Below are 24,036 nucleotides of genomic sequence, written 5' to 3'. Positions count from 1 at the left end.
ACAGGCTCCGCCCCCTCTCAGCTCTGGTCAATCATTTACCCACCTCCCGCCCACCCCCACATGAAGGGCTTATGCCCGAAACGACGATTCTCCTGCTCCTCAGGTGCTGCCTGCCCTGAGGTGTTTTTCCAGCACCACACTCCAGACTCTGATTTCCAGCATTTGCAGTCCTCACGTTCTCCACTCCCATCTGCTGTCAATCACAAACTAACTCCGTCACTTCCCAATTCCTGTCAATCACACACCGACCCCGCCCCTTCCTATCTCCAGTCAATCACACAATGTCTCCGCCCCTTCCAGTATCCAGTCAATCACACAATGCCTCCGCCCCTTCCAATACCCTGTCAATCACACAATGCCTCCGCCCCTTCCAATATCCTGTCAATCACACAATGTCTCCGCCCTTCCAATATCCAGTCAATCACAAACTAACTCCGTCCCTTCCCAATTCCTGTCAATCACGCACTGACCCCGCCCCTTCCTATCTCCAGTCAATCACACAATGTCTCAGCCCTTTCCAAAGTCCTGTCAATCACACTCTGACCCTGCCCCTCCCAATCTCGTGTCAATCACACAGTGGTCCGCCCCTTCCGATCTACAGTCAATCACACAATGACACCGCCCCTTCTTTTCTCCAGTCAATTCACACTGTCCCCACTCCTTCCCAACTACAAGTACTAAGAGAAAGTAAGGACTGCAGATGCTGGAGATCAAAGTCCAGAGTGTGGTGTTGGAAAAGCACAGCATGTCTGGCAGCATAATCAATGTTCTGGGCATAGGTCATTCATCAAGATTGAGGCTTGTGGGCCAAGAGAGCTGAGATATAAATGGGAGGAGGTGGAGCTGGGGAGAAGGTAGCTGGGAATGTGGTGGGTAAATGAAGGTGGAAGAGAAAGTGATAGGGCAGAGAGGGGAGTGGAACATAGATGGGAAGGAAGATGAGTAGGTCAAGAGGGTGGTGCCAAGTAGGAAGCTTGGGACTGGGATAAATCAGGGAGAGGTTAAATGAGGAAACTGGTGAAATCCACATTTATCCCATGTGATTGCAGGGTCCCAAAGTGGAAACTGAGGCATTCTTCCTCCAGATGTTGGGTGGTTAGTGTTTGACAATGGAGGAGGCCCAGGATCTACATGTCCTTGTTGGAGTGGGAGGGGGAGTTAAAGTGTTTGGTCACAGGTTGGTGGGGTTAGTTGGTGTGGGTGTCCCAGAGATGTTCTCTGAAACGATCCAGGAAACAGTAGATGACGTTTGTGAAAGTTTCTGCCGGATGTGGAAGGATCATTTGGGGCCTTGGACAAATGGGGAGTGAGTGGGGAGGTGTGGGTGCAGGTTTTGCACTTCTCGCATTGGCTGGGTAAGGTGCCGGGAGTGGGGAGTGAGGAATGGGGAGTGGGCTAATGGGGGGTGTGGATCTGACAAGAGAGTTGCGGAGGGAATGGTCTCTCCGAAATGCGGCGAGGGCTGGGGAGGGAAATATATCCTTAGTGATCGGGTCTGTTTGCAGGTGGGTGGAAGATTATGCGATGTATCCGGAGGTTATGGGATGGAAGGTGAAGACCAGGGAGGTTTTGTCTCTGCTGTGATTGGAGGGGTAGGGTGAAAGGGTGGAGGTGTTGGAAGTGTAAGAGATTCACTAGAGGGCATCGTTGACCACATGGGAGGGGAAATTGCAGTCTTTGAAGAAGGAGGCCATCTGGGATGTTCTATGGTGGAATTGGTCATCTTGGGAGCAGATGCAGCAGAGGTTGAGGAATTGGGAATAAGGGATGTATGATCTCAGTAGGTTTGTAGCCGATATCTGTGTTTAATTGATCACCGGAGATGGAAATGGAGCAGTCCAGAAAGGAGAGGGAGGTGTCAGAGATGGTACAAACCGACCGACTCCCACAGCTACCTGGACTACATCTCTTGTCCGGACTTGTCCGACCTGTCTATCTCCTTTTCCACCTATCCACTCCACCCTCTCCTCCTTGACCTATCACCTTCATCTCCTCCCCCACTCACCCATTGTACTCTATGCTACGCTCTCCCCACCCCCACCCCCCACCCTCCTCTAGCTTATCTCTCCATGCTTCAGGCTCACTGCCTTTATTCCTGATGAAGGGCTTTTGCCCGAAACGTCGATTTCGCTGCTCGTTGGATGCTGCCTGAACTGCTGTGCTCTTCCAGCACCATTAATCCCATACATCTCCTCTCACCCTGCCGCTCCCAGTAAAAATGCCATTCCTCATTCCCAATTTCAGAGAGAACATTCCCTCCATGACTCCCTGGTCAGATCCATGCCCCCAGCCCACCCACACCCTGAGGGCAGGAAAATCAATGTTTTGGGCGGAGCCCTTCATTAGGATGCTGCCTGACCTGCTGTGCTTTTCCAGCAACACACACTCAACTCTGATCTCCGGCATCTGCAGTCCTCACTGTCTCCGTTTCGGGTGTAACCCTCCCTATTTCCTGTCATTCACATACTTACCCCGCCCCTATCTCCTGTCAATCACACTGACCCCGCCCCGTGTCCATCGACTGTCAATCACAGACGGACCCCGCCCCTCCTGCGGTCCTGTCAATCTCATGCATGACCCTGCCCCGGCCTTTTTCCAGTCGATCACGCGCATGACCCCGCCACTCCCCAATTCCTGTCAATCACTGACCCCGCCCCTCCGGGAGTCAATGATCCTATTTCGCATCTGCGGCTGCGCACCAGGGTCCAGGTACCCGGCTGTAACATGGCAGTCGTGTTCAACGGAGATGGAGTTGCTCTGAATAATAGAGACTTAGCAACAAGCAGCTGTCCGGGGCGACATTACTAATGGGTGGTTTTCTGCATTAATCTGATCAGCTGTGGTTCCTTTAGAGGGGATTTATAGACTGAAAGTGTTCTCTTATTCATTTTATTCCATTATTTTTAAGCCTAAAACAGATTCAGCATTTGTAGTTGTTCAGCGAGGAATATTGAGGAAAGAAAAGCTGCAGGAGTCTGATCATTTAATGTGAGGGTTATTAGGAGTGAGATTCCTGACTGCTGAACATGGACGAGGAAACGTTGAAGAGTGCACTGGTATTTTTCCGGAGTGACAGGACTTCATATGGAGAGTTTCGCAAAGGTCGAAAACCTGATTACCTCCGGAAATCAGATCGGAGTTACTCTCAGTTTTTCAGGGATTTTCTGCTTCCCAATTTCCCGTGCATACTGTCGCCTGAGTTTACAGAAGGTTGGAGGAGCAGGCAAGAGTGGGTGAAAGGGGATGGCAAGCCTGACTTTGAGCACTTGCTGAAACATTTTGGTTAGTCCCATTTTATCTTGGTCGCATATTTGCTGAAAGAGGTAGGGGAGATCATTCTCTCCCATGGAATGTGGGTGACGCTGGTAAAGTCCCAGTTTATCGACTATTTTCAATTACCCTTGAACTGAGTGGTTTGCTGGACCATTGCCTACAGCAGTTAAATCCAACGTTTATTTTATCTGGAGTGGTAGATTTCCTTCCCAAAGGACATTAGTAAACCAGAGGAGTTTCTATAACAATCAATGATTCTCGTTGTAGAATATTTATATTTCACATTTATCAATTCAATTAAGTTCCAGCACGTGTTGTGGTGGGATTTGAACCAACCTCCCCAGAATATTAGCCTAGATGTCTGGTTATTAGTGGCTGTCAAAACACAAGTTGCTAATCCTGACTGTGGTTTGGTTGATGAGGAGACAATTGGGCTGACCCTGTAATATCTCCAATGCTGAGATAACCTTGAGTAGGCATCACTGGCCTCGGCAAATGGGGCAGAAGATATTTGGACAAGGATTGCTGCAAACACTCTTGGATTGTCTTGATGTCTTCAGGAATTAAAAGTAACTTCTCAGTAATGCTGTAACAATTCAAAGAGGTAGCAATGAGGATGTAAGACTTGTTAAAAATCAGGATTCAGTACACATGTTGGCTATTGATCTATATGCACACTTTAACAGTATTGTCCACATAAATCCTCTCTGTTCCCTTTTTCAAAAAAACTAACAAGCTAGTTAAACATGATTTTTCCCTTAAGGAAACATGCTGGCTCTTAATTAATCCACATTTGTCCATGTGACTTAATTTTATTCAGAATTATTGTTTCTAGATGTTCTCCCATCAATGAAGTTAAACTGACTGGTTTGTAATTATTGGGCCTGTAATTATTTGAATTGCAGTTCTCCAATTCTCTGACATTACTCTTGAATTTAAGAAAGACTGAAAATTATGTACAGTACTTCTGTAATTTCCACTCTCCCTTCTTTCAGTACCTTATTTCAGTTTTAGTTTGAATGTGGTGCCACATATTTTCATAGCTCGAAATCCTGATGTTGGTTGGCAACTCAGTGACACCATTCTCACCTTGAAAGTCAGACACTATAATGCACAATGTTACCCAACAACAACATGCATTTCTAAGCATATTTGCATTACACCTTTATGGCAGGGAAATGTTCTAAGAAGCACGATGAGTATTATTGAGAACAATTTGAAGTGTAGTCACATGTGGACTTATCAAAGAAGATGATCAAAAGATTGATCAAAAAGAGTGATTTTTAAATAGTCTCCTAAAGGCAGGAAGAAATAAGAAGATTCTAGAACATTAGACAGCATAGCCATCATGTTAGAGCAATTAAAAATGGAGACTGTCATAAGGCCAGAATTATACAGTCATATAGATGTATAGCACAGAAACAGATTATTCAGTCTAACTCATCCAAAATGACCAGATATCCTAAATAAATCTAGTCCCATTTGGTCCATGAGCCTCTGAAACCCTTCCTATTCAGAAACCTATCCAGATGTCTTTTAAATGTTGTAATTGTACCAGCCTCCACCACTTCCTTTGGCAACTCATTCCATACATGCACCACCCGCTCTATGAAAATGTTGCTCCTTAGCTCCCTTTTAAATCTTTCCCCTCTCACTATAAACCTATGCCTTCTAATTTTGGACTCTTGCACCGCAGGGAAAAAAACCTTGTCTATTTACCCTTTCTATGCCCCTCAGGATTTTACAAACATATGTAAGATCACTCCTGAGCATCTGACACTCCAGGGAAAATAGCCCCAACCTATTCAGCCTCTCCCTATAGCTCAAACCGTCCAACCCTGGCAAGTCAATAAGGAGTGGTTCCTGATATAAAGAATACCTTCTGCGACTATAACAGTTCTAGTCAGATCATTTTCTCCCATTTATAAATGCTACAGTTGCAATTCCCCTTAAGTTACAATGTGAGAGCAAAAGATAATAGAGGCAGCAAAATATTTGTGGATGTATACTCAGCAGGAGATTTTATCCATCGTGAGTCCTCCAGGAACATTTCTCTTAGCCGCATCTAAATCAGAACCAGTATTGTCTTATCTGAAGAAATTGCTTTATGAAGAAATTGCTCACATAACTTGCAGCATCAGAGTTGGGCCAGTTGTTGTAAAAAGGTGATTACGGCTCTGAGTTCAGTGCCTCGCTCTTGCAGAAAAGTGATAGCTGCACTTCATGCAAGGGAAGAGGTGCTTATTATGTTCCCCCTGAACACAGAAAAGCAAATGGTGTGCACATAGCTTTGTAAAGGTGATGAGACTTCCCCTGGATACTCGTGAGTGCAACACCAAAAATGTGGAGAAGTATTGCAACCATAGTGATTTGCTGAATGTGCAATTAAATGAAACCACTTAACTGTGCTGACGACAGTCACAATGCTTTCATTCAGTCTTTCAGTCACCACCACAAATCAAAGAATGGTTATTAGGCCACAAGGGAAATCTTTAAATGTGGTTCATGACTCTACATCAAAACCTCTCCTGCACATGGTCAGCACATGTGTAAAGGAAAGCCATGCTGCTATTCAAATATCAGAGCAGACCGCTGAGACACTAATGTTAAAAAAAAACACTGTGGATGCTGGAAATAAAATAAAAAAAGAACAAATAGAAATAAAACAAAAACTGCTAGAAATATTCAGCTGGTCTGTGGAGAGAAAGCAGAGTTAATGTTTTGTATCCAGTGACCGTTCTTTAGAACAGGATACTAAAGTAACCGCCTCACTGACTGGACCACTCTGGAGAACTCATTGGAGACAATGATCCACAATGTGCCCATGATGTCAACATAGCCCTGGTTAATAGGAATATGACAAAAAGCTCAAGAGAAGCAACAGCTGACACACCCCCTTTCCAATACGGTTGTCTTTGATTGCTCATTCAACTACAATTCGAGAAAACACAACCCCAATTCCCATGAGTATAACAATTCCATATCTTATAATGCCTGTGCTATGGACCATCCTAGTGTCAACTTGGTCACAATCCTAAACTAAAAGCCATAAGAAACCCATTCTATATAAGTTATTTCCAACAAATCAGGCTATACAATTGAAAATACCTTAGAGGGTTCAAATGCTGGAAGAAATTACAAAGGTAGGAGAGGAATTTAAAACAGCAGAGAGAACTTTAGTATTGCTGAAAGCTTTTTGTCTTGCATCCATTAGGACAGTGCATAAGAATATCAGTTTTAAAGAAAGCCAACATTTATAGTGTATAAGAGGAGAATCACTGAGTGTTTGGTAAGATCATTCTGATAGTTAGAGATGTTGCAGTGAAGAATGCACTAGTTGATGTTGACTGATAGGACAGCTAAGTTTTGTTTTAAGTTTTAAACCAGGTAGGTTGACTCTAATTCATCAAAGCATTGCCATGAGAATTGAATCAGTGAATGACTGTTGTGTTGAAATAGATACAGTATATATACGTTATTTCTGTCTGCAGTGAGTGGAGCCCTGTGTACTAATATATGTAGTGTCCAATACATAAATGTACGTCACGCTGTGACTATGACTGACAACCTTAAAATCATTGTAATTCTTTGCACACTCAGGATTATCCAGTAAATGTCATCCAATTGCAGAATCACATTTAATGTAGATATTGTGTTGTAGTGTTTGAAAACGCAGGCTATTTTGATATGGTGAGTCCCTTGACTATTGTGAACAGCCAATGAGATATAGGGTTTGACACAATCCACCAGTCTTTGGCGTGTATGGCCTACATACCTGGTTTCACATCAGCATTGAAATTCATATGTTAGTTTTATGCAATAGGCAGATTGCATTTTCAGCTTGACAGCAGCATCCTGTTTGTGACAACATCACTAGTGTTTCTACCGCATTGGAACATCATGAAACCACTAGCTCACCCATTGCTCAAACATTTGCAATACTTTACTGTTCGACAGTAATCTGAGATAGACTGGCATTTTCCATGACCAACAGTGGCTATCTAGAAACCATTCTTAAGTCCATATGATATATTGTGAGGAATGATTTGACCAAGATGGCCATTATCCGAGGACTAGTTTTGATGTGTCATATTTCAGCATTAAGCTTTCATGGTGAGCTAATTGCTCAGGCTTTATATGCAAGTTTGCCAATAAGAAATATTTTACAGTGCATGGAATTGTAGGAATTCCAATTTGTATACTGACCAGTAAGGATATTGCATTCTCAATGGCAATGTCTTCACCAATCACTTTCCAATTGCCAACCAATCAGCACGCTTATACATTTTAAATCTCAGCTTGAATTCTTCCAAATTGTCCTGATGTGTGCAAGACAAAAAACTGTGACAGAGTGGGCATTTTATATTAAGAACATTTGAGCCAGTACTGCTAAATGAGAATTTTACAGTTAAAGTGCTGGTTAACTGGGATCCAATCTAGGTAAGGGTGTATTGGGTGAATCAGACAGTGAGGACATGAGGTCAGAGTTCTGGATGAACTCCAGTTTCGAGAGGGTAGAATTCGGATGTTGACAATTGAAATAGTTAAGTCAAGAGAGAAAAAGGCATGGGTGATGGTTTCAGCAATTGTTGAACTGAGACAAGAGTGGAATCAAGTAATGTTGCAGAGATAGATGTATGTCTTCCCTGTGATGTTGTGGATTATGGCCCACAGCTCATCTTGGAGGCAGATATAACACAAAGCTTTGATTCACCCTCAGACTGTTTCCATGCAAACTAGTGACAAGAAATGTGACTTGTGGTACGGAACCAGAATAATGGGTTAATATTTAGTAATTTTCTATAGCAGTAAGAACCTGGATTCTCTTGTACCTCTTCCCTATATCAGCCCAAGGGAGGAATTCACCATCTGGAAGTTTTTATGTACTTTAACAGTCAGCACATTTCAGAACTATGTTATTAACCATAAAATACTTTGGGATGTCTTGAGCTAATGTAAGGTACTTTATAAATAAACTTTGTCTTGCTATCAAACTCCAATCAAACTGCAACAACTGTTGCTAGCTGCTATATTAAACAATGTCTCCTTGGGTGACTAGTAGCATGTTACTATGATTCTGCAACATCATACTGTTTGTTCCGTGAGCAAGAAATCAGTTTTCTAAGCTTCCGTACACAGTACTGGCAATTGCTGGGAGTTGGGGTAAAACATGACCTTGACTACATACCTCCGTGGCAGCAAGGAAGTGAGCCAACCCCAGCAACCTGCTGACTTGGGAAATTGAGTCGTTTCCATGTTTCTGAGTTATGTGGCTGTGCAAAGTAGATATTTAATTATTGTGGGATGCACTTCTGAAATCTTTCCTGAGAGTTGGTCATTGATAGTGTAAGTGATTGGAACGAGGTCAGCCAGGTGGCTCTTGCAGAATATGATTTCCCTGACTGGGATTGTTAATCTAGTCCATTCAGAGAGTCCTGGCTGACAGATATAAAACAGGAGTGTCCGGCATTCTGCATGCTCTCAGAGCTGACTCTGAGCTAGCTGGGTCAGCATTATGTACTGTGCATGTGTAAATCAATGTTGACTTGGTGTTGGAATACCAGCCTTTGTGGAGTTATTTCAGGCGGATTCACCAATGCCGTTGGGAAGGAAAATGCCACCCTGACCTGTTGTGGCTGTTGTGTGACACCAGACCCAGATCTATGTGTTGATTCGTGCCTGCTTTCCGTGATAGCTGAACAATTCAAGGGCAATTATGAAAGAGCAAAAATGACAGGCAAAATCTAATAAGAGACAAGCTGACCACTGCCCCTTGACATTCAATGGTGTTGCCCTTGTTGAATCCACCACTATCAACATCCTGAGGGTACTAATGACCAGAGACCCAGCTGGACTCACCATATAAAAACAGTGGCTACAAGAACGGGTCAGAAACTAGGAATACCACAGCGAACAACTCAAATCCTGACTCCCCAAAGCCTGTTCACTATCTACAAGGCACATGTCAGAAGTGTAATGGAATACTTCCTACTAACCTAGATTAGTGCAGCTCTAACAACACTCAAGAAGCTTGATAGCATCCAGAACAAAGCAACCCACTTGATTGGCACCACATCCACAAAAAAATGAACTCTCTCCACTGCTGATGCTCAACAGCAGCAGTGTGTACTATCCAAATGTGCACTTCAGAAATTCATAAAAGAATCTTAGACAGTAACTTTGAAACCCATGATCACTTCTATCTAGAAGAACAAGGGCAGCAGATAGCTGGAAACACTGTCACCTGCAAGTTCCACTTCAATCCACTCACCATCCAGACTTGAAAATGTATTGCCATTCCTTCAAGTTGTTGGTCAAAATCCAGGCATTCTCTACCTAAGGACATTGTGGATCAACTTACAGCCCATGGACTGCAGCACTTAAAGAAGGCGCCTCGCCACCACCTTATCAAGGGCAACTAGGGATGGGTAATAAATGTTGGCCAGCTAGTGATGCCCACATCTCAAAAATAATCCCATGAAAAATATAAATTTTAAAATGTCTAATACATAATACATTGCATAATACATGTAGTAACTCTTTACACAGGTCCAAACTTTAAATTGTTATTTTTGCACTTAGTTCTGAAATGATGTCTTTTCTGTCCGTGCATTCCATATAATTTTGCTTTATTGCTCCTTTGTATTAATAGGAGATTTTGTTGTCCCTGTGGCCAACTGTGATGTGAAGGAATACAATGCAAATCCAAAGCACAATATCCCATTAAGGGACTACCTCAATTACTGGAGAGAACACAGGGAGAGTGGCTATTCATCTCCACAGGGTTGCTTGTACATGAAAGACTGGCACATGCACAGGTGAGTGCATGCAGGATAATTATCCTGTTACTTTTCATTTTAAATTGTCAAGTCATTCTACCCGAGCCCCACAGTCATCAAAGCTTAGGTGATGCAGTGGCTTATCTAAAAATGCAGCTGCGATCAATGGGCTGAAAGCCTTCCTATGTCTTCTTGATTGAACTGCCAAATTACTTAACTGGATAGTGTTAACCTAGTCTGTGTAGATAAAGCTCCACAATAGAAAACTAACCCTGCCTTGCCTACAAAGGAGTAGTCACTGCACTTCATCAATTCATTTTGAAATGTTTTGCATATTATTTGAGAGATGTAATAAAATACTGTGTAAATGTAAGGTATTGTTCTGTACTGAACCATCAAACTTACTTAGATGTTGGGGACAATTGTGTGAGGGTCAATTTTAGACATTTTATATAATTTAATTTCAAATCCCAATATTAACCTGTTGAATTAACCAAGAAGGCAACAGTAATCAGTCTTGTGCAGTAACTCAGGAAACTTTACTTAGGTTATAAATAATACCTATTAATACAGAGCAGCAACTTTAAGGCCATACAACTCTTACTTTCCAGTTCAGGCCGACGCACAGTTTCTTAATCACAGTCCAATGCTTCAAGAACCTTCCACTCATGATTGGTAGCAGGATAATTTTAAACTTCTCACACACACCTTGATCACCAAAAGCTATTACTTATTTACTGTTTCCAAGTCAGAACACATAGCATAATTGGATGCATAATATATACATTCAGAATCAATGAGGTCTCATAAAGTGGAAATCATATCTGATGAATTTAATTATTATTCTTTGGGGATGAACAAAGGGAAACCAATAGATTTCCAAAACGTATTCCATAAGGTATACACATAAGCTACTTAATAAGATAAAAGCACACGGTGTTAGAGATAGTATATTAGTATGTTTAGAAATTTGGCTAACTAGTAGAAAACAGTGTTGGGATAAAGAGGGCATTTTTAGATTGGCAAACTGTAATCCGGAGAATACAACTGGGACTGCATAATCAAGACTTGGATGGGAGTAGTGAATGTGCTATTGGCAGTTTTGCAGATGATACAAAAACAGGTGGGAAGACAAGTAATGAACATGACAGAGGCTACAGAGGGATACAGACTAGTTGAGTGAGTGGACGATAATTTGGCAGGTGGAATATAGTATGGGAAAATATAAGGTTATGCACATTGACAGGAAAAATAGAAGACTTAAGAATTAAACTAAGTGGTGATAGACTGAAAAAAGATAGAGCAGGGAGGGATTTGGGAGTGCATGAATCACAAAAAAACCAGCATCCAAGTTCAGCAGTTAACAGGAAAGGCAAATCAACTGTTGGCATGTATTTCAAAAGGACTGGAGAATGAAAATAAGAAGGTCTTATTAAAACTACCTAAGGCACTACTCAGACCACATCTGGAATACTGCAAACAGTTTGATCCTCGAATCAAAGGAAAGATGTACTGCATTTTGAGGTAGTCCAGAAAAGGTTCACTATATTGATTCCAGATATGGAAGGATTGTCTTATGAGGAGATGTTAAGTAGGTTGGGCTTGTACTCATTGGAATTTAAAAGAATGAAATATATGACACAGGGCTTTACAGGGTAAATTCTGAGTGGCTTTTTGCCCATGTGTGAGAATCTAGGATCAGAGGGCATAATCTCAGAGTAAGGGATCACCCATTTAAGAGAGAATTGAGGAGAAATTCTTAATGCCCCAGCTTCTGTGGTAAAGTATATTGAAGGCTGAGGTAGATTTTTAAGTAGTAAGGGGAATGAAGGTAATGGGGAAAAGACAGGAAAGTGGATTTGAGGATTATCAAATCAGCTATGATCTCATTGAACAGTGGAGCAAACTCAATGGTCTGAATAACTACTTCCGCTTCTGTGTCTATAGTCTTGTGCTGTCCTCAAATGTCCTAGTTAGTCAGTGATGAGGGAACAAGACTGAAAGTGTGTTTCCAAAATTATAAAGTATATAACTCAAATAAATTAAGCTGGCAGTAAATTAAAAATGAATTATAGAATCACACAGCATGGAAATAGACTCTTTGGTCTAACTAGTCTGTGCCAATTATAATCCAAAACTAAACTCTTCCCACTTGCCTGCGCTTGGCTCCTAACTCCCCAAACATTTCTTATTCATGTGCTTATCTAAATTTAACGTTGTAACTGTACCCGCATCCACCACTTCCTCTGGCATTTCATTCTACACATGAACCACTCACTGTGTAAAAATGTTGCCCCTCGTGTCTGTTTTAAATCTTTCTCCTCTCATGTACTGAGTGTATTGGAGCTACAGCAACTGGACTTTCAAGGCTCCCAGATTCAGTGTGAACAATGAATCCTAATTCAGCATAAAAGGCTAAAAGGGCTTAAAATGCATGCACTAGAATGAATTTTGGTAAGGAATGACCAGACTGACTAAAAGAAGAAAGACCCAAGTAACAAACTTATTAACGTTATTAGAGAAAAATAATTTGAGAATCTGGCAAATGTTTAGAATGGTATGGATATGGGATTGAGCAAGATATTTAACTAGGACAATTATCAAAGGACTAGAGGATTCAAGAACAAAGTATGCAAGATTGAACCAGATGGGTCAGATTATTTTGCTGATCAAAGGAACATGTTTTCTTACACACGTAATATTCCTGAATTAACCTTGCCATTTCTTGGATTTTAGGGTTTTCCCTGATCATGGGGTATACAGTACTCCTCTCTTCTTCCAGTCTGACTGGCTGAATGAATACTGGGACTCTATTCAATTGGACGATTATCGTTTTGTTTACATGGGCCCCAAAGGATCATGGTAAGTGTTTCTCATGCCAAAAAGAGTTTACTCCTGAAACAAAGGACACATTGAGTTATCCATAAATGGAGACAATGAAATGCATGTAAATCTCCTACACAGTTATATAGAATTGAATAGAGTAGAATGTTTCAGTTCCACAGGAGGCACAGAAAAAGCAAGAGCCTTTCTAAATGAGAGAGTTGACATCAGAATATGTAGCTGCAGAAGTAAGTTTCAGGCAGAAAGGCACTTGCATAATGCTCCTGACCCACCTGCATTTGAAACCCATATGTGCTAAACTAACTGCCACTTACATCCTCTTCCTGCATGGACTGAGTTTTTTGCTGTTCAAGGCAGAGTGGTCTTCGATACTGGGACTTCTGGGGTTATTGTTCAGGCAGTATTCACACCCCCATGACGATGCCAAGTATTAAAATGGCTGGCCTCTGAGTGACCAGCTCTAGCAGCAGATAAGGTGTTATTTCCAGGGTCTTCAGTCATGAGGTTGTCTGCTGTTGTCCTCCTAAGTATTATGTACCTGGGAGGCTGGTCTGCCTGCTAAGAGTCAGCACCAGTGTTTCATTGATTTTGCGGGCAGCACTCGAGACACCTGGCCCATTCAGAAGTTTGTGTCCAAACAGTGCACATGACAGAAACATGCCAGACAACCAAGTACAATCATAACACTGTATATTCTCCACATGAGCCTCCTTCCATCTATCAGCAAATCCTTCTTTTCTCCCTCATGTCCTTTTCTAGATTTCCCTTCAAAGCATCTGTCACAACTACTTATGACACAAAGTTCATAACCTTTTTACTTCTACTTTCTTCTGTGAAGAGATTTCTCCTTAACTTTATTGGAGTTATTCTTTTTCTGGAATATTTTTAATTTCTCTTTAAAAGCCATCATTAAATCTGCATTCCCCACCTTTAAAATAGTGTATTCCAGAAGATAATTCAAACAGAGAATCTTTTTTGTTTTGCCGATTGTTTTCAATTTGTGCACACTAGTTATTGACCTTTATACTAAAGGAAACAGGCTGTCATTTAAATTCCTGTAAGTTTGAGCAGTAGTTTTCCATTTCTGTGAGATGAGACCTTAAACCAAGGCACTTTCTCCTGTCAAAAGTCAATTGTCATTATTTAACTGGGAAGAATACACCAATAGTAGTGCTCCACTGTTCCTTAAGCAAAGAAAATAAAACTCTGAAGATCAAAGATACAGGTTTCAAGGGTGGGTTAAATTGACACTTGTCTATAAAGCAATGATTGTCACTTTAACAATGATTATGCAGACTTAGGTGTTGTTAGAATTTTTTATTTTAGCTTTTTGGTTTATTTACCCCCTCCCGCACCCACACACAGAAATATATTTTCAGATTAGTGGCTAAAAATGTCTCTTGACTGCTTTTCCACTTACAGCTATTAACAAACTAAAGCTCAACCAATCGAATGGTTCTCATCACTGCGAAGATAAATAGTGGGCCAGAGGATTAGTCAGAATATTATATAGAGTAAAGAACAACTAACATAAAAATTGAGTGTCAGGAATTAATAATGGAAAATAAAATGTCAGATGATATTTTACAGGAGTTTTTACCCTTGAGGATACAGTTAATATTCCAGACGTAGCTGCAAATCAGGAAATGGAAGGGAGGGAGGAACTCAGGAAAATTACAAGCTCTGAGCAAGTTATATTGAGCAAACAGTTGGAACAACAACAAAAACAAAAATCACTGGAGAAACTCAACAGATCTGGCAGAATCAATGGAGAGAAAGCAGAATTAGAACCGCAGTCTGACAAGTCCCTGAGTTCCGATGAACTTCATCCCAAGATGTTTAAAGAAGTGGATAATGAGATAGTTGATGCAAATCTTTAATTTTTTAAAATTTCCTAAATTCATGGAAAGTTCCATTCGAATGAAAAGTAGCAAACTCATTGATTCAAAAAGGCAAGAAGCCAGAAAGTAGGATGCTACAAGCCAGTAGGCTTACATCTGTCATAAAGAAAATGTTGGTTGCTGGTACTAAAGATGTTACAGCGTGGAATTTAGAAAAGTTTAAAATAATAAAACAGAGTCAACATGGTTCTGTGAAGGGTAGATCATGTTTGACCAATTTGTTGGATGTCTTTGAAGAAGTAACAGCTGTATTGTGTTTATATTTCCAGAGGATATTTGATAAGATCCCACATCAAAGGTTAAAAGGTTATGGTGTAGAAGATGACATATTGATATCAGTAGATGGCAAGATGTAATGAGTAGTCTGCCACAGGGATCAATGATGGGCCTCAATGTACAATTTTTATAAGTAACTTGGATGAAGGGCCTGATTTGCTAATGATATAAGTGAGTGGTGAAGAGGACAAGTATGACACTGATACAGATAGGTCAAATGAGTGAGCAAAGATCTGGCAAATAGAGTATAATGTGGGAAAGAGATGTGAAGAGATCTAAGTGTCTTAGTGCATGAATTGCAAAAGGCTAGTATACAGTTACAACAGGAAAGTTAATAGAATTTTATCATTACTGTGAGGGGAATTGAATACAAAAGTTATAAGATTATACTTGCGTTGTACAGAGTTGTATACATATGTAAGAATACATCTGGAGTTCTATGTACATATTCACACCTATTTAAATGAATAATGCAAAGGAGTTGAAAGTATTTCACGGAAGGTTTACGAGATTAGTACCAAGAATGAGAGGATTATTTTAAGAGGCAAGGTTGGCAGGTTAAGCTTGTATCTGTAGGATTTCAGATGAATAAGAAGGGACTTGATTGAAACATATAGGATTCTGAGGAGGCTTGACAAGGTGAATGTGGAAAGGATGCTTCCTGTGGTGGGAGATTCTAGAACTATGGGTCACTGTTTAAAAATAACGGATGTGGTTTTTAAGACAGAGATTAGGAAGACTCTTTATCTGAGAGGGTCATGAGTCTTTGTAACTCCCTTCCTCAAAAGGTGTGCAATCAGAGCCTTTCAATATTTTGAAAGAAGAGATAAATAGATCATTGTTAAGCAGAGGGATGAAAGATTATCAAGTGTAGAAGGGAATGTGAATTGAGGTTGCAGTTAGATCTTGATCTGATTGAATGGTGGAGCAGGCTTGAGGGGCTAAGTGGCCTACTGCTGTTCCTAAATCATTTGTCCAAACGGCTCTCTGACCAGATATGTTTTCAATATAATTCTGGACCAATCCCTTCTTGAGATGGAAAATTAGGTTATTAGATTAATGGATAAACTGGATATTGCAAAAACGAAGAATTTAGCAAAATATTTCCAGCTTCACACTGGCATGATACATTTCCCTTTCCTCCTCCCTCATGTAGGACACCATTTCATGCTGATGTGTTCCGATCATACAGCTGGTCAGCCAACATCTGTGGGCGGAAGAAGTGGCTGCTGTTCCCACCTGGTGAAGAGGAACATTTGAAGGACCACAGTGGTAACCTTATTTATGATGTCCAGTCTCCAGTTCTGCAGGACAAGAATCGCTACCCAAAATACAGTCAGTGCTGCCAACCCATTGAGGTGGTGCAGGATGCTGGAGAGGTCATCTTTGTTCCAAGCAGTTGGCACCATCAAGTTTACAATCTGGTACAGAAAACAAACCTTGTGATACCTCTATATACCCTAAAGCAACCTTGACCATGAAATCTACAAGTAGGGATTTGTGTTGCTTCATGCTCTGTAATAATGGCCTGATTAGCATTCTTCTGAACAAGCCCTAAGCCATTTACATACCTTTGAAAGGTTAATAGAAATAGATCACAACAAAGCTAACTGCAGGATAATGGTTATCCTATTCACACCATTATTCAACATTGCAAATGGACCACCACAACTTCAAGTTCTCCCAAAAAAGCAAAGTAGTTATAAATATTTAAAGAATAAGTTAAGCTATTTCATTACAATTCATTTAGTGCACAAATAGTATTTTCCACGAACAGAATACGATACTCTCTGACCCACAACTGAGCATATTACCTCTGAACTTCAGTACCTGTGTGGTGTCAGATATATCAGCTAAAAGTCCCAAATGATTGGAAATTTGAATCAAACAGCAGGTTCCTTCGGTTGCTGTATGAGGCAGCATACAGACTGTACTGAACCAGCTTTTAACTGCAAAATCCAAAGCAAATAATCAACTGTTTGATGTGATTCACAATTGGACAACTGAACCTAATAGTTACATTAACAACCAAAATGAAATAATCAGTCCAGTTCATAACATGGCTCATTTACACTTGCTATAGGCAACATGTATTCATTTACAAGAATCTGGTCTCTGCAAACAAAAGGAAAATGTTCAAGATTTGCATTTGTTTTGAATTGACAGTAGCTCCTTGTAGCTTCCTCCATTGCAATGATTTGTCGCAGTTATAATATTGAGGATTATTGGACAATTGCAACATTCTCAGACTTGACCACATTGATATCTTGAAATAACACATAGCAGCTCAGAAGGATCCTACCATAAAATCTGAGCCCTTGAGATGGTGCCTGCAAGGTAGGGTATCCTATTAAGTTGCATGCATCTTCATATGGGATGTCTAAGTCACTACTCTTGAGGCACAAAAGCCCTACAACCTGATATAATTGGAACACATTTTTATGTTCTAATTAATTTGCGGTATTGGGTTTTCAATTTTTCTGTCATGATTGCTCATCATAGTAGATTTATTTCTCTCTTGACTTTGTACAACTATAATAAGTCATTTTGTGTTCTTCTGTTCAGGAGGACACCATCTCCATTAACCACAACTGGCTGAATGGCTGCAACATTGACATCATGTGGCAATTCCTCCAACAGGAGCTGATGGCAGTCCAGGAAGAGATCAGAGAGTGGAAGAACCATATGGAGGGTTGGAATCAACATTGTCAGGTATTGGAGGAGAGAGTAATTCATCTGTTTATTGTTTACCCTTCATGACAGCAGTATTTGAATTTAAACATAAATTAGAGAAGTAAAAAAGCTGATTTGTGAAATGGAACACAACATAGTAATATAAGTTTTATTAATTCTCAGAATGTGAGCATCGTCTCCAGGGCCACGATTGATCGTACATTGCTCATGGCCCTCCAAACAGTGTAGTAAGACCATCTTCTTGGAGCACCTAAATCTGATGTTTGTTGCCATTTAGTGCTTGGTTTCCTAGCAATTTTGAACCAGAGTCTAGATTAGAGTGGTGCTGGAAAAGCACAGCAATTCAGGCAGCATCCGAGGAGCAGTAAAATCGACGTTTCGGGCAAAAGCCCTTCATCAGGATTACAGGCAGAGAGCCTGAAGAGTGGAGAGATAAATGAGAGGAGGATGGGGGTGGGGAGAAAGTAGCATAGAGTACAATAGGTGATTGGGGGAGGGGATGAAGGTGATAGGTCGGGGGGAGGGGAGGGTGGAGTGGATAGGTGGAAAAGAAGGTAGGCAGGCAACACCATATGAAGTGATCCCATATCACATGATAGGCAATATGCATAAGAATACCAGGTTTCCTTTCCTGAAGAAATTAGTGAATCAATTCATTTTTACCATCATCAATAGCTTTTTAAACCAAATCTATATCACCATGGAGGGATTTGGGCTTATGTTCTCTCAATAGCCAATTTAGATCTCTTGGTTTTAAATACAGTAATGTAAGCATTATGTAAACAGTACACATTGTTCTTTCAACTAGACCTGTCAGATATTTTTGAAAGGAGCATTACTCTGCATCTGATTGTTCTATATGCTTAACCAAATCTGACCAGTGTTTAACTCCCAATACAAGTATTGTGAAGCTCAACATTGCATATTAAATAGAAAAATATATAATGGTGTCTTTGTACTTAACAGGTGAAAACAGTCTTCACACTCTGATACTGTGAAAAATTGAAGAAGCATAGATCTCCAGATGCACAATATGACAAATTGTAGCTTCAGAAAACTAGAAATGATATAGTTGTACCTCTAAATTTATGATGTGTTAAATGTTTGAAGAAACCACCAAAAGCTTAAAATTTTAACAACATACAAACTCTATTCTCTCTAATGACCAATGTCTGTGTTCTGTTCCTATTTGCTGCAGTTGCTGTTGAAATCGTGCACTGGAATCAACTACAATGAATTCTATACCTTTCTGAAAATAATTGCTAAAAATAGAATAGCAGTATTGGAGGCTACTTCAGGAGACTCAGCAGCCTTCCACAGGACATATCCTGCAGAACTATCCACTCTCGGAGTGTGTCACTCAGTATTTGATTTACACCAGACTGAAGATGTCCTGACTTCAATGCTCACCAATGAGAACTTCAGTATGCTAGACTCAGACTTGTTGGATCCTCGTCCAGAGGACCTGCTGGATGAGATTAAAGAAATAAAGGATGCTGTCTCGTCATAATATTCTACTTGTATTCCTTGTAAACCAAGCCACTTAGTAACTCTTTATTTTCTGTTAAGGGATTCCAAGGTACGTTCTGGGATTGGAAGGGGAGAGAAGTGAAATAAGCAACCAGGGTCACACTTGCTGCTTCGCCTGGTGTAAACTGTGCTGCAAAGGATAAAGAATATAAACATAATGGCTACAAAAGTTCCATGATTGTCACTGAAATATAAATCTAGGAGTTCAAATGCCACGCTGGTTTGGGAAAAAATTCTGGAAATGGAAACCTAAAACCACCCAAATTAACCAGTCATTTCTTGGATCATCAGGAAGCAGAACAGAAATAGATTTTCACTGGAAAACAAGACCTGCTGTTCTTACCTAGCCTCCGATATAACTCTTAAATTACTACAGTATCATACATTTGCAATATGAGGTGTGTAGTTAAACAAGAAAAAAAAAGCCAAGGCTCGGCTTTGCTACACCTCTACAATTGAGCAGGTTGTCATCTCTCCCTGGTGCAACAAAACTCAATATGTACACAAGGCACGGGAGAGAGCAGCTAGATTATATACCAAACACATCAAAACCATTGGGAGCAGAAAGGAAATAGAGCACAAACTACAATTTTGTACATAATGGAGTTAGAAAATAAAACTCTCCAAAATATGTATAGTTATTTAAATCAAGAAAGTTGTCCTGAAAGATGATTTAAACTATATTTAAATCTGTCCCATCATGAACGATGCATATTATTTAATATACTTATTTTCTGGTTTGAAGGGTGGGGCTAACTACAGCTGCCTTTGGCCCCAGGGAGAAAGCTGTCTGAGAGGTATGGTTTGAAAACAGGCTTCCAGTATTGTAGTTTAGATTCTTGAGGTCCATCGCTTTGGTTGGGAGCACAGTAAATAGACAGTGTATCCTGTGCTGAGTTTAGTCAAAATAGAAACATATTCAACTATCTCTGATATTAACAGCAGATTGGAATGTGGAGTTGAAACCACAATCAAATCAGCATTGAAACTGTTGAACAGCAATACAGATTAGAGATCTGCTGCTGCTCTTGATTCATTTGTTTATCTTAAGAACCTGCCACAGGGCTTCTGCAGCTCTGCATTAAGGCTGGAAATTTGAGCAAAAGATGGTAGTTGATCTCATGCATTATCACACAGGGTCTCTACATATGTGCCAGAGATCCACTGACACCAATACACTATCACAATATCTTGTGCTAGATCATGAACACATACATCACGTGTTCTCCAGGTGGTATGGCTGCAAGTTGAATACCAGTCCTCAGAAAATGTCACGTAGCAGAAAGGGACCGCTGCTCAATAGCAAATAAACTAAAAAAAAGTGCTACATATAAATGTAATTTTACTGGAGTGTAACACAAGCGCTTCCTATACAAGATTGGCATTCTTGGGAGCAGTGAAAAAGCATTTGTAATTGGAACAGCAGAGCACTAAGTCTTGAATGTTATTGAAAGGAGATGCACAGAGGATCCCCAGAGACCTTTATAAAAGGGAGACATGAGCAAAATAAGACTTGTCCCGAGAGTGCATTTTATAATCTAAATTACAGGTTGGCTCTCAAGAATGCTGACAAAACACTGACATCAGGAAAAAAAGGCTATTGCTAGAATTAGAAATTTAGAAAAATGCATAAATATCGAAAATTATTTCACATCCATTTTCTAATTCTTTTTAGATTTGCAAAACCAAGAGGTAGGCCCAAGCTATGGCATGGCTGATAATCCCTCACACATACAATTCCATTCTTTCAACTTCGTTACTACCAGGCCACACTATTTTCAAATCCTTCACTACACCCAATGTTCCCTCCAAGCTGTTTGGATGCTCCAAAGGCCTATTCATAATGATTTCTGTGCCAAAGTGTGCACTCAAAATTTCTCCAGCTACTGCCATGCACAGACCTTGGAAGTCCACAAAGCAACTGGAGAAATTTAAGGGAATGTAGGCTACATCCTATCTAAACACCGCTAGGTTACCACTACTCTGTCCCCAATTCCCACTGGTCACCAGCATTTTGTCATTAGTCAGTAGGAGAACATTACATAAAGGCAAGCAATCAGGCTATTCAAACATGAACTTTTATTTAAAACCACCAAAACCGAAGACAAAACAGAGACTGTGTAGTTTGCCCCCACAATGCAGGCACCATGACCAATGACCTTTCTTTCTTTAATATCCCACAATGGTATGCTGGCCCCCCAACTCCTCCTAATTCAGACCACTCCAAGCTGCCGGTCATCTTCAGCAGCTGTTGTACCTGGTCCACCATGATTCTAGTCACTGCATAGATAGTATTGTATCTGCATTCCCTAACAGGGTCATGAGCCATGGCCATAAAGGGTAGCACTTGTCCCTCAGTAATCTACCCACCATGTCATTGGAGACATGGTACCTGCCAGAGTAGTGGACACACACCTCCAAGAAATGGTAGTGGTGATCACATGTGACTTGAATACTAACGAAACAGAACCGCTTCCTATTGTGAATTCTGAATATTGCAAATGGCTCTCTATACCATGTATGCAGTGAATGGCAAACTGTATATGGTTTTGGGGGTGTGGTGGAGAGGGTAGATGGGAGCCAGCTATGTTTCCAAATCCTACTACTCAGGCTACAGGTCTAACTTGGCTATTGGGAACTAGTATGGTCTTGCATAGATGGCATTGGACACTGTCCTTGTATGTTGTGGGGGTACAATTGAAAATTCCCACACAGGAAAGACCCTGAGGCCAATTACACCCAAGTGTTTTCACTGACTTTGACAAGTAGCTCCTGGACCTGACTGATCAGACCACCGACCATTGTCTTTGTAGTACTCCAAGTAACAACACATGATTCCCTGGATGCTAAGCTGACTATTGTCCACTTCCCAGACTGTAGTCGAACAGATTCTCTAGCCGTGAGCAGCCCAAGCAGATGAAGAACCACAGCCAAGTTCCTGGACAGTGTGTGGATGGTACCTGTGTCTGATCATACCAGGACTCTCGGACAGACAGCAGCACCCCCATGACTGTACTGAGAACTGGAGTCATAAGAGTCATAGAGATATACAGCACAGAAACAGACCCTTTGATCCAACTGGTTTATGCTAACCAGATACCTTAAATTAATCTAGTCCCATTTGCCAGCATTTTGCCTATATCCCTCTAAAGTCTTCCTATTTATATATCCATCCAGATGCGTTTTAAATGTTATAATTGTACCAGCTTCCACCACTTTCTCTGGAAGCTCATTTCATACACAAACCACCCTCTGTGTGAAAAATTTGCCCCTAAGGTCCCTTTTCAATCTTTTCCATCTCAACTTCAAACTACGCCCTCTAGTTTTGGACTCCCCCACACCAGGAAAAAGACTTTATCTATTTACTGTATCCATGCCTCTCATGATTTTATAAACCTCTGTAAGTCATCCCTCAGCCTCTGATGCTCCAGGGAAAACAGCCCCAGCCTCTTCAGCCTCTCCCTGTAGTTCAAACCGTCAAATCCTGGCAACATTTTTGTACATCTTTTCTGAACCCTTTCAAATTTCACAACATCCTACTTATAGCAGCGAGACCTGAATTGCATATAGTATTCCAAAAGTGGCCTAACCAATGTCCTGTACAGCCATAACATGATTTGCAACTCCTATACTCAATGCACTGACCAATAAAGGAAAGCATATCAAATGCCTTCTTCACTATACTATCTACTTGCAACTCCACTTTCAAGGAGCTATGTCACCATTCATTCAGTATTGCTGGATCAAAATTCTAGACCTCCAATTGTAATGGCATTGTAGGTCTATATACTTCCAGGTACACTTAGTTTTTTATTCATTCGTAGGATGTGGGTGTTGCTGGCTAGCCAGCATTTATTGACCTTCCCTAGTTGCCCTTTAGAAGATGGTTGTAAGCTGTCTTCTTGAACAGCAGCAGAGCATGGGCTGTCCACAATGGCCTTAGAAAGGGAATTCCAGGGTTTTGACTCATTTATATTTCCAATTCAAGTTGGCAAGTGACTTGGGAAAATAGAGGTTGTGGTGCCCTTGTTTTTCTGGATGGAAGAGGTTGTGTGTTTGGAAGGTGCTGTCTATGGATTTTTGGAAAATTTCTGCAGTGCATCTTATATATAGTGCACTCTGCTGCTACTGAGTGATGGTGTTGGAGGAAATGGATGTTTGTGGATGTCATACCAATCAAGTCTGGATTTGTCCTGGATGGTGTCAAGCTTCTTGAGTGCTGTTGGAGCTGCCCCCATCCAGACAAGTGGGGAGTATTCCTTTGGGGAGTCAGAGGCAAGTTACTCATTGCAGTATTCCTACCCTCTAACCTGCTCTTGTAGGCAATGTAGTTACGTGGTAAGTTTGGTTGAGTTTCTGGTCAATGGTAACTGCAAGAATGTAAATTGTGGGGGATTCAGTGATGGTAACATAATTGAATTTTAAGTGGTGGTACTGGTTAGATTGTCTTCTATTTGAGATGGTCACTGCGTGGCATTTGTGTGGTTCAAATGTGACTTACTGCTTGCCAGCCCACCACTGCAGAGGTTAATGAAGGCAGCTCATCTTTTGAGGGCGACTCGAGACAGGCAATATATGTTCCCATGCATCTGCTACGCTTCTACATGGCAGTGGCTGTGGATTTGGAAGATGTGATCTAAGGAATTTCTGAAGTGCATCTTATACATAGTGCTGCTGCCTTTGATCATTGTTGTTGAAGAGAGTGATAGTTTGTGGATATGGTGCCAATCAAGTGGATT

The 24,036-nt window shown here is 40.9% G+C and overlaps 1 protein-coding gene across 2 annotated transcripts; it reads left to right on the top strand.

Moving 5' to 3' along the window:
- The first annotated feature begins 2,713 nt into the window (after positions 1 to 2,713).
- On the top strand, positions 2,714 to 19,279 carry jmjd4 (jumonji domain containing 4). Of its 2 annotated transcripts, none has more exons than XM_072570043.1 (6): positions 2,714 to 3,282; positions 9,926 to 10,091; positions 12,789 to 12,914; positions 16,230 to 16,497; positions 17,714 to 17,785; positions 18,966 to 19,279. In XM_072570043.1, exons 1-6 carry the CDS (start codon positions 3,027 to 3,029, stop codon positions 19,275 to 19,277), a joined length of 1,200 nt encoding a protein of 399 aa, XP_072426144.1. In that variant the 5' UTR covers positions 2,714 to 3,026; the 3' UTR covers positions 19,278 to 19,279. The 2 variants fall into 2 exon arrangements, with proteins under 2 accessions (XP_072426144.1, XP_072426143.1); XM_072570042.1 differs by having other exon boundaries at positions 17,639 to 17,785.
- The last annotated feature ends 4,757 nt before the right edge of the window (positions 19,280 to 24,036 follow it).

This window comes from Chiloscyllium punctatum, chromosome 5, assembly GCF_047496795.1.
Source record: "Chiloscyllium punctatum isolate Juve2018m chromosome 5, sChiPun1.3, whole genome shotgun sequence".
NCBI classification, from domain to species: Eukaryota; Metazoa; Chordata; class Chondrichthyes; order Orectolobiformes; family Hemiscylliidae; genus Chiloscyllium; species Chiloscyllium punctatum.
The sequence above is the reverse complement of the archived record's forward strand: the minus strand, read 5'-3'. Positions and strand labels throughout refer to the sequence as shown.

Bases quoted from the DNA above. Each gene is read 5' to 3' on its own strand.
- jmjd4 (XM_072570042.1), top strand. From the start codon at position 3,027: ATGGACGAGGAAACGTTGAAGAGTGCACTGGTATTTTTCCGGAGTGAC. The intron at 10,092-12,788 runs GTGAGTGCATGC...CTTGGATTTTAG, and splicing joins AAAGACTGGCACATGCACAG to GGTTTTCCCTGATCATGGGG. The intron at 17,786-18,965 runs GTATTGGAGGAG...TATTTGCTGCAG, and splicing joins GTTGGAATCAACATTGTCAG to TTGCTGTTGAAATCGTGCAC.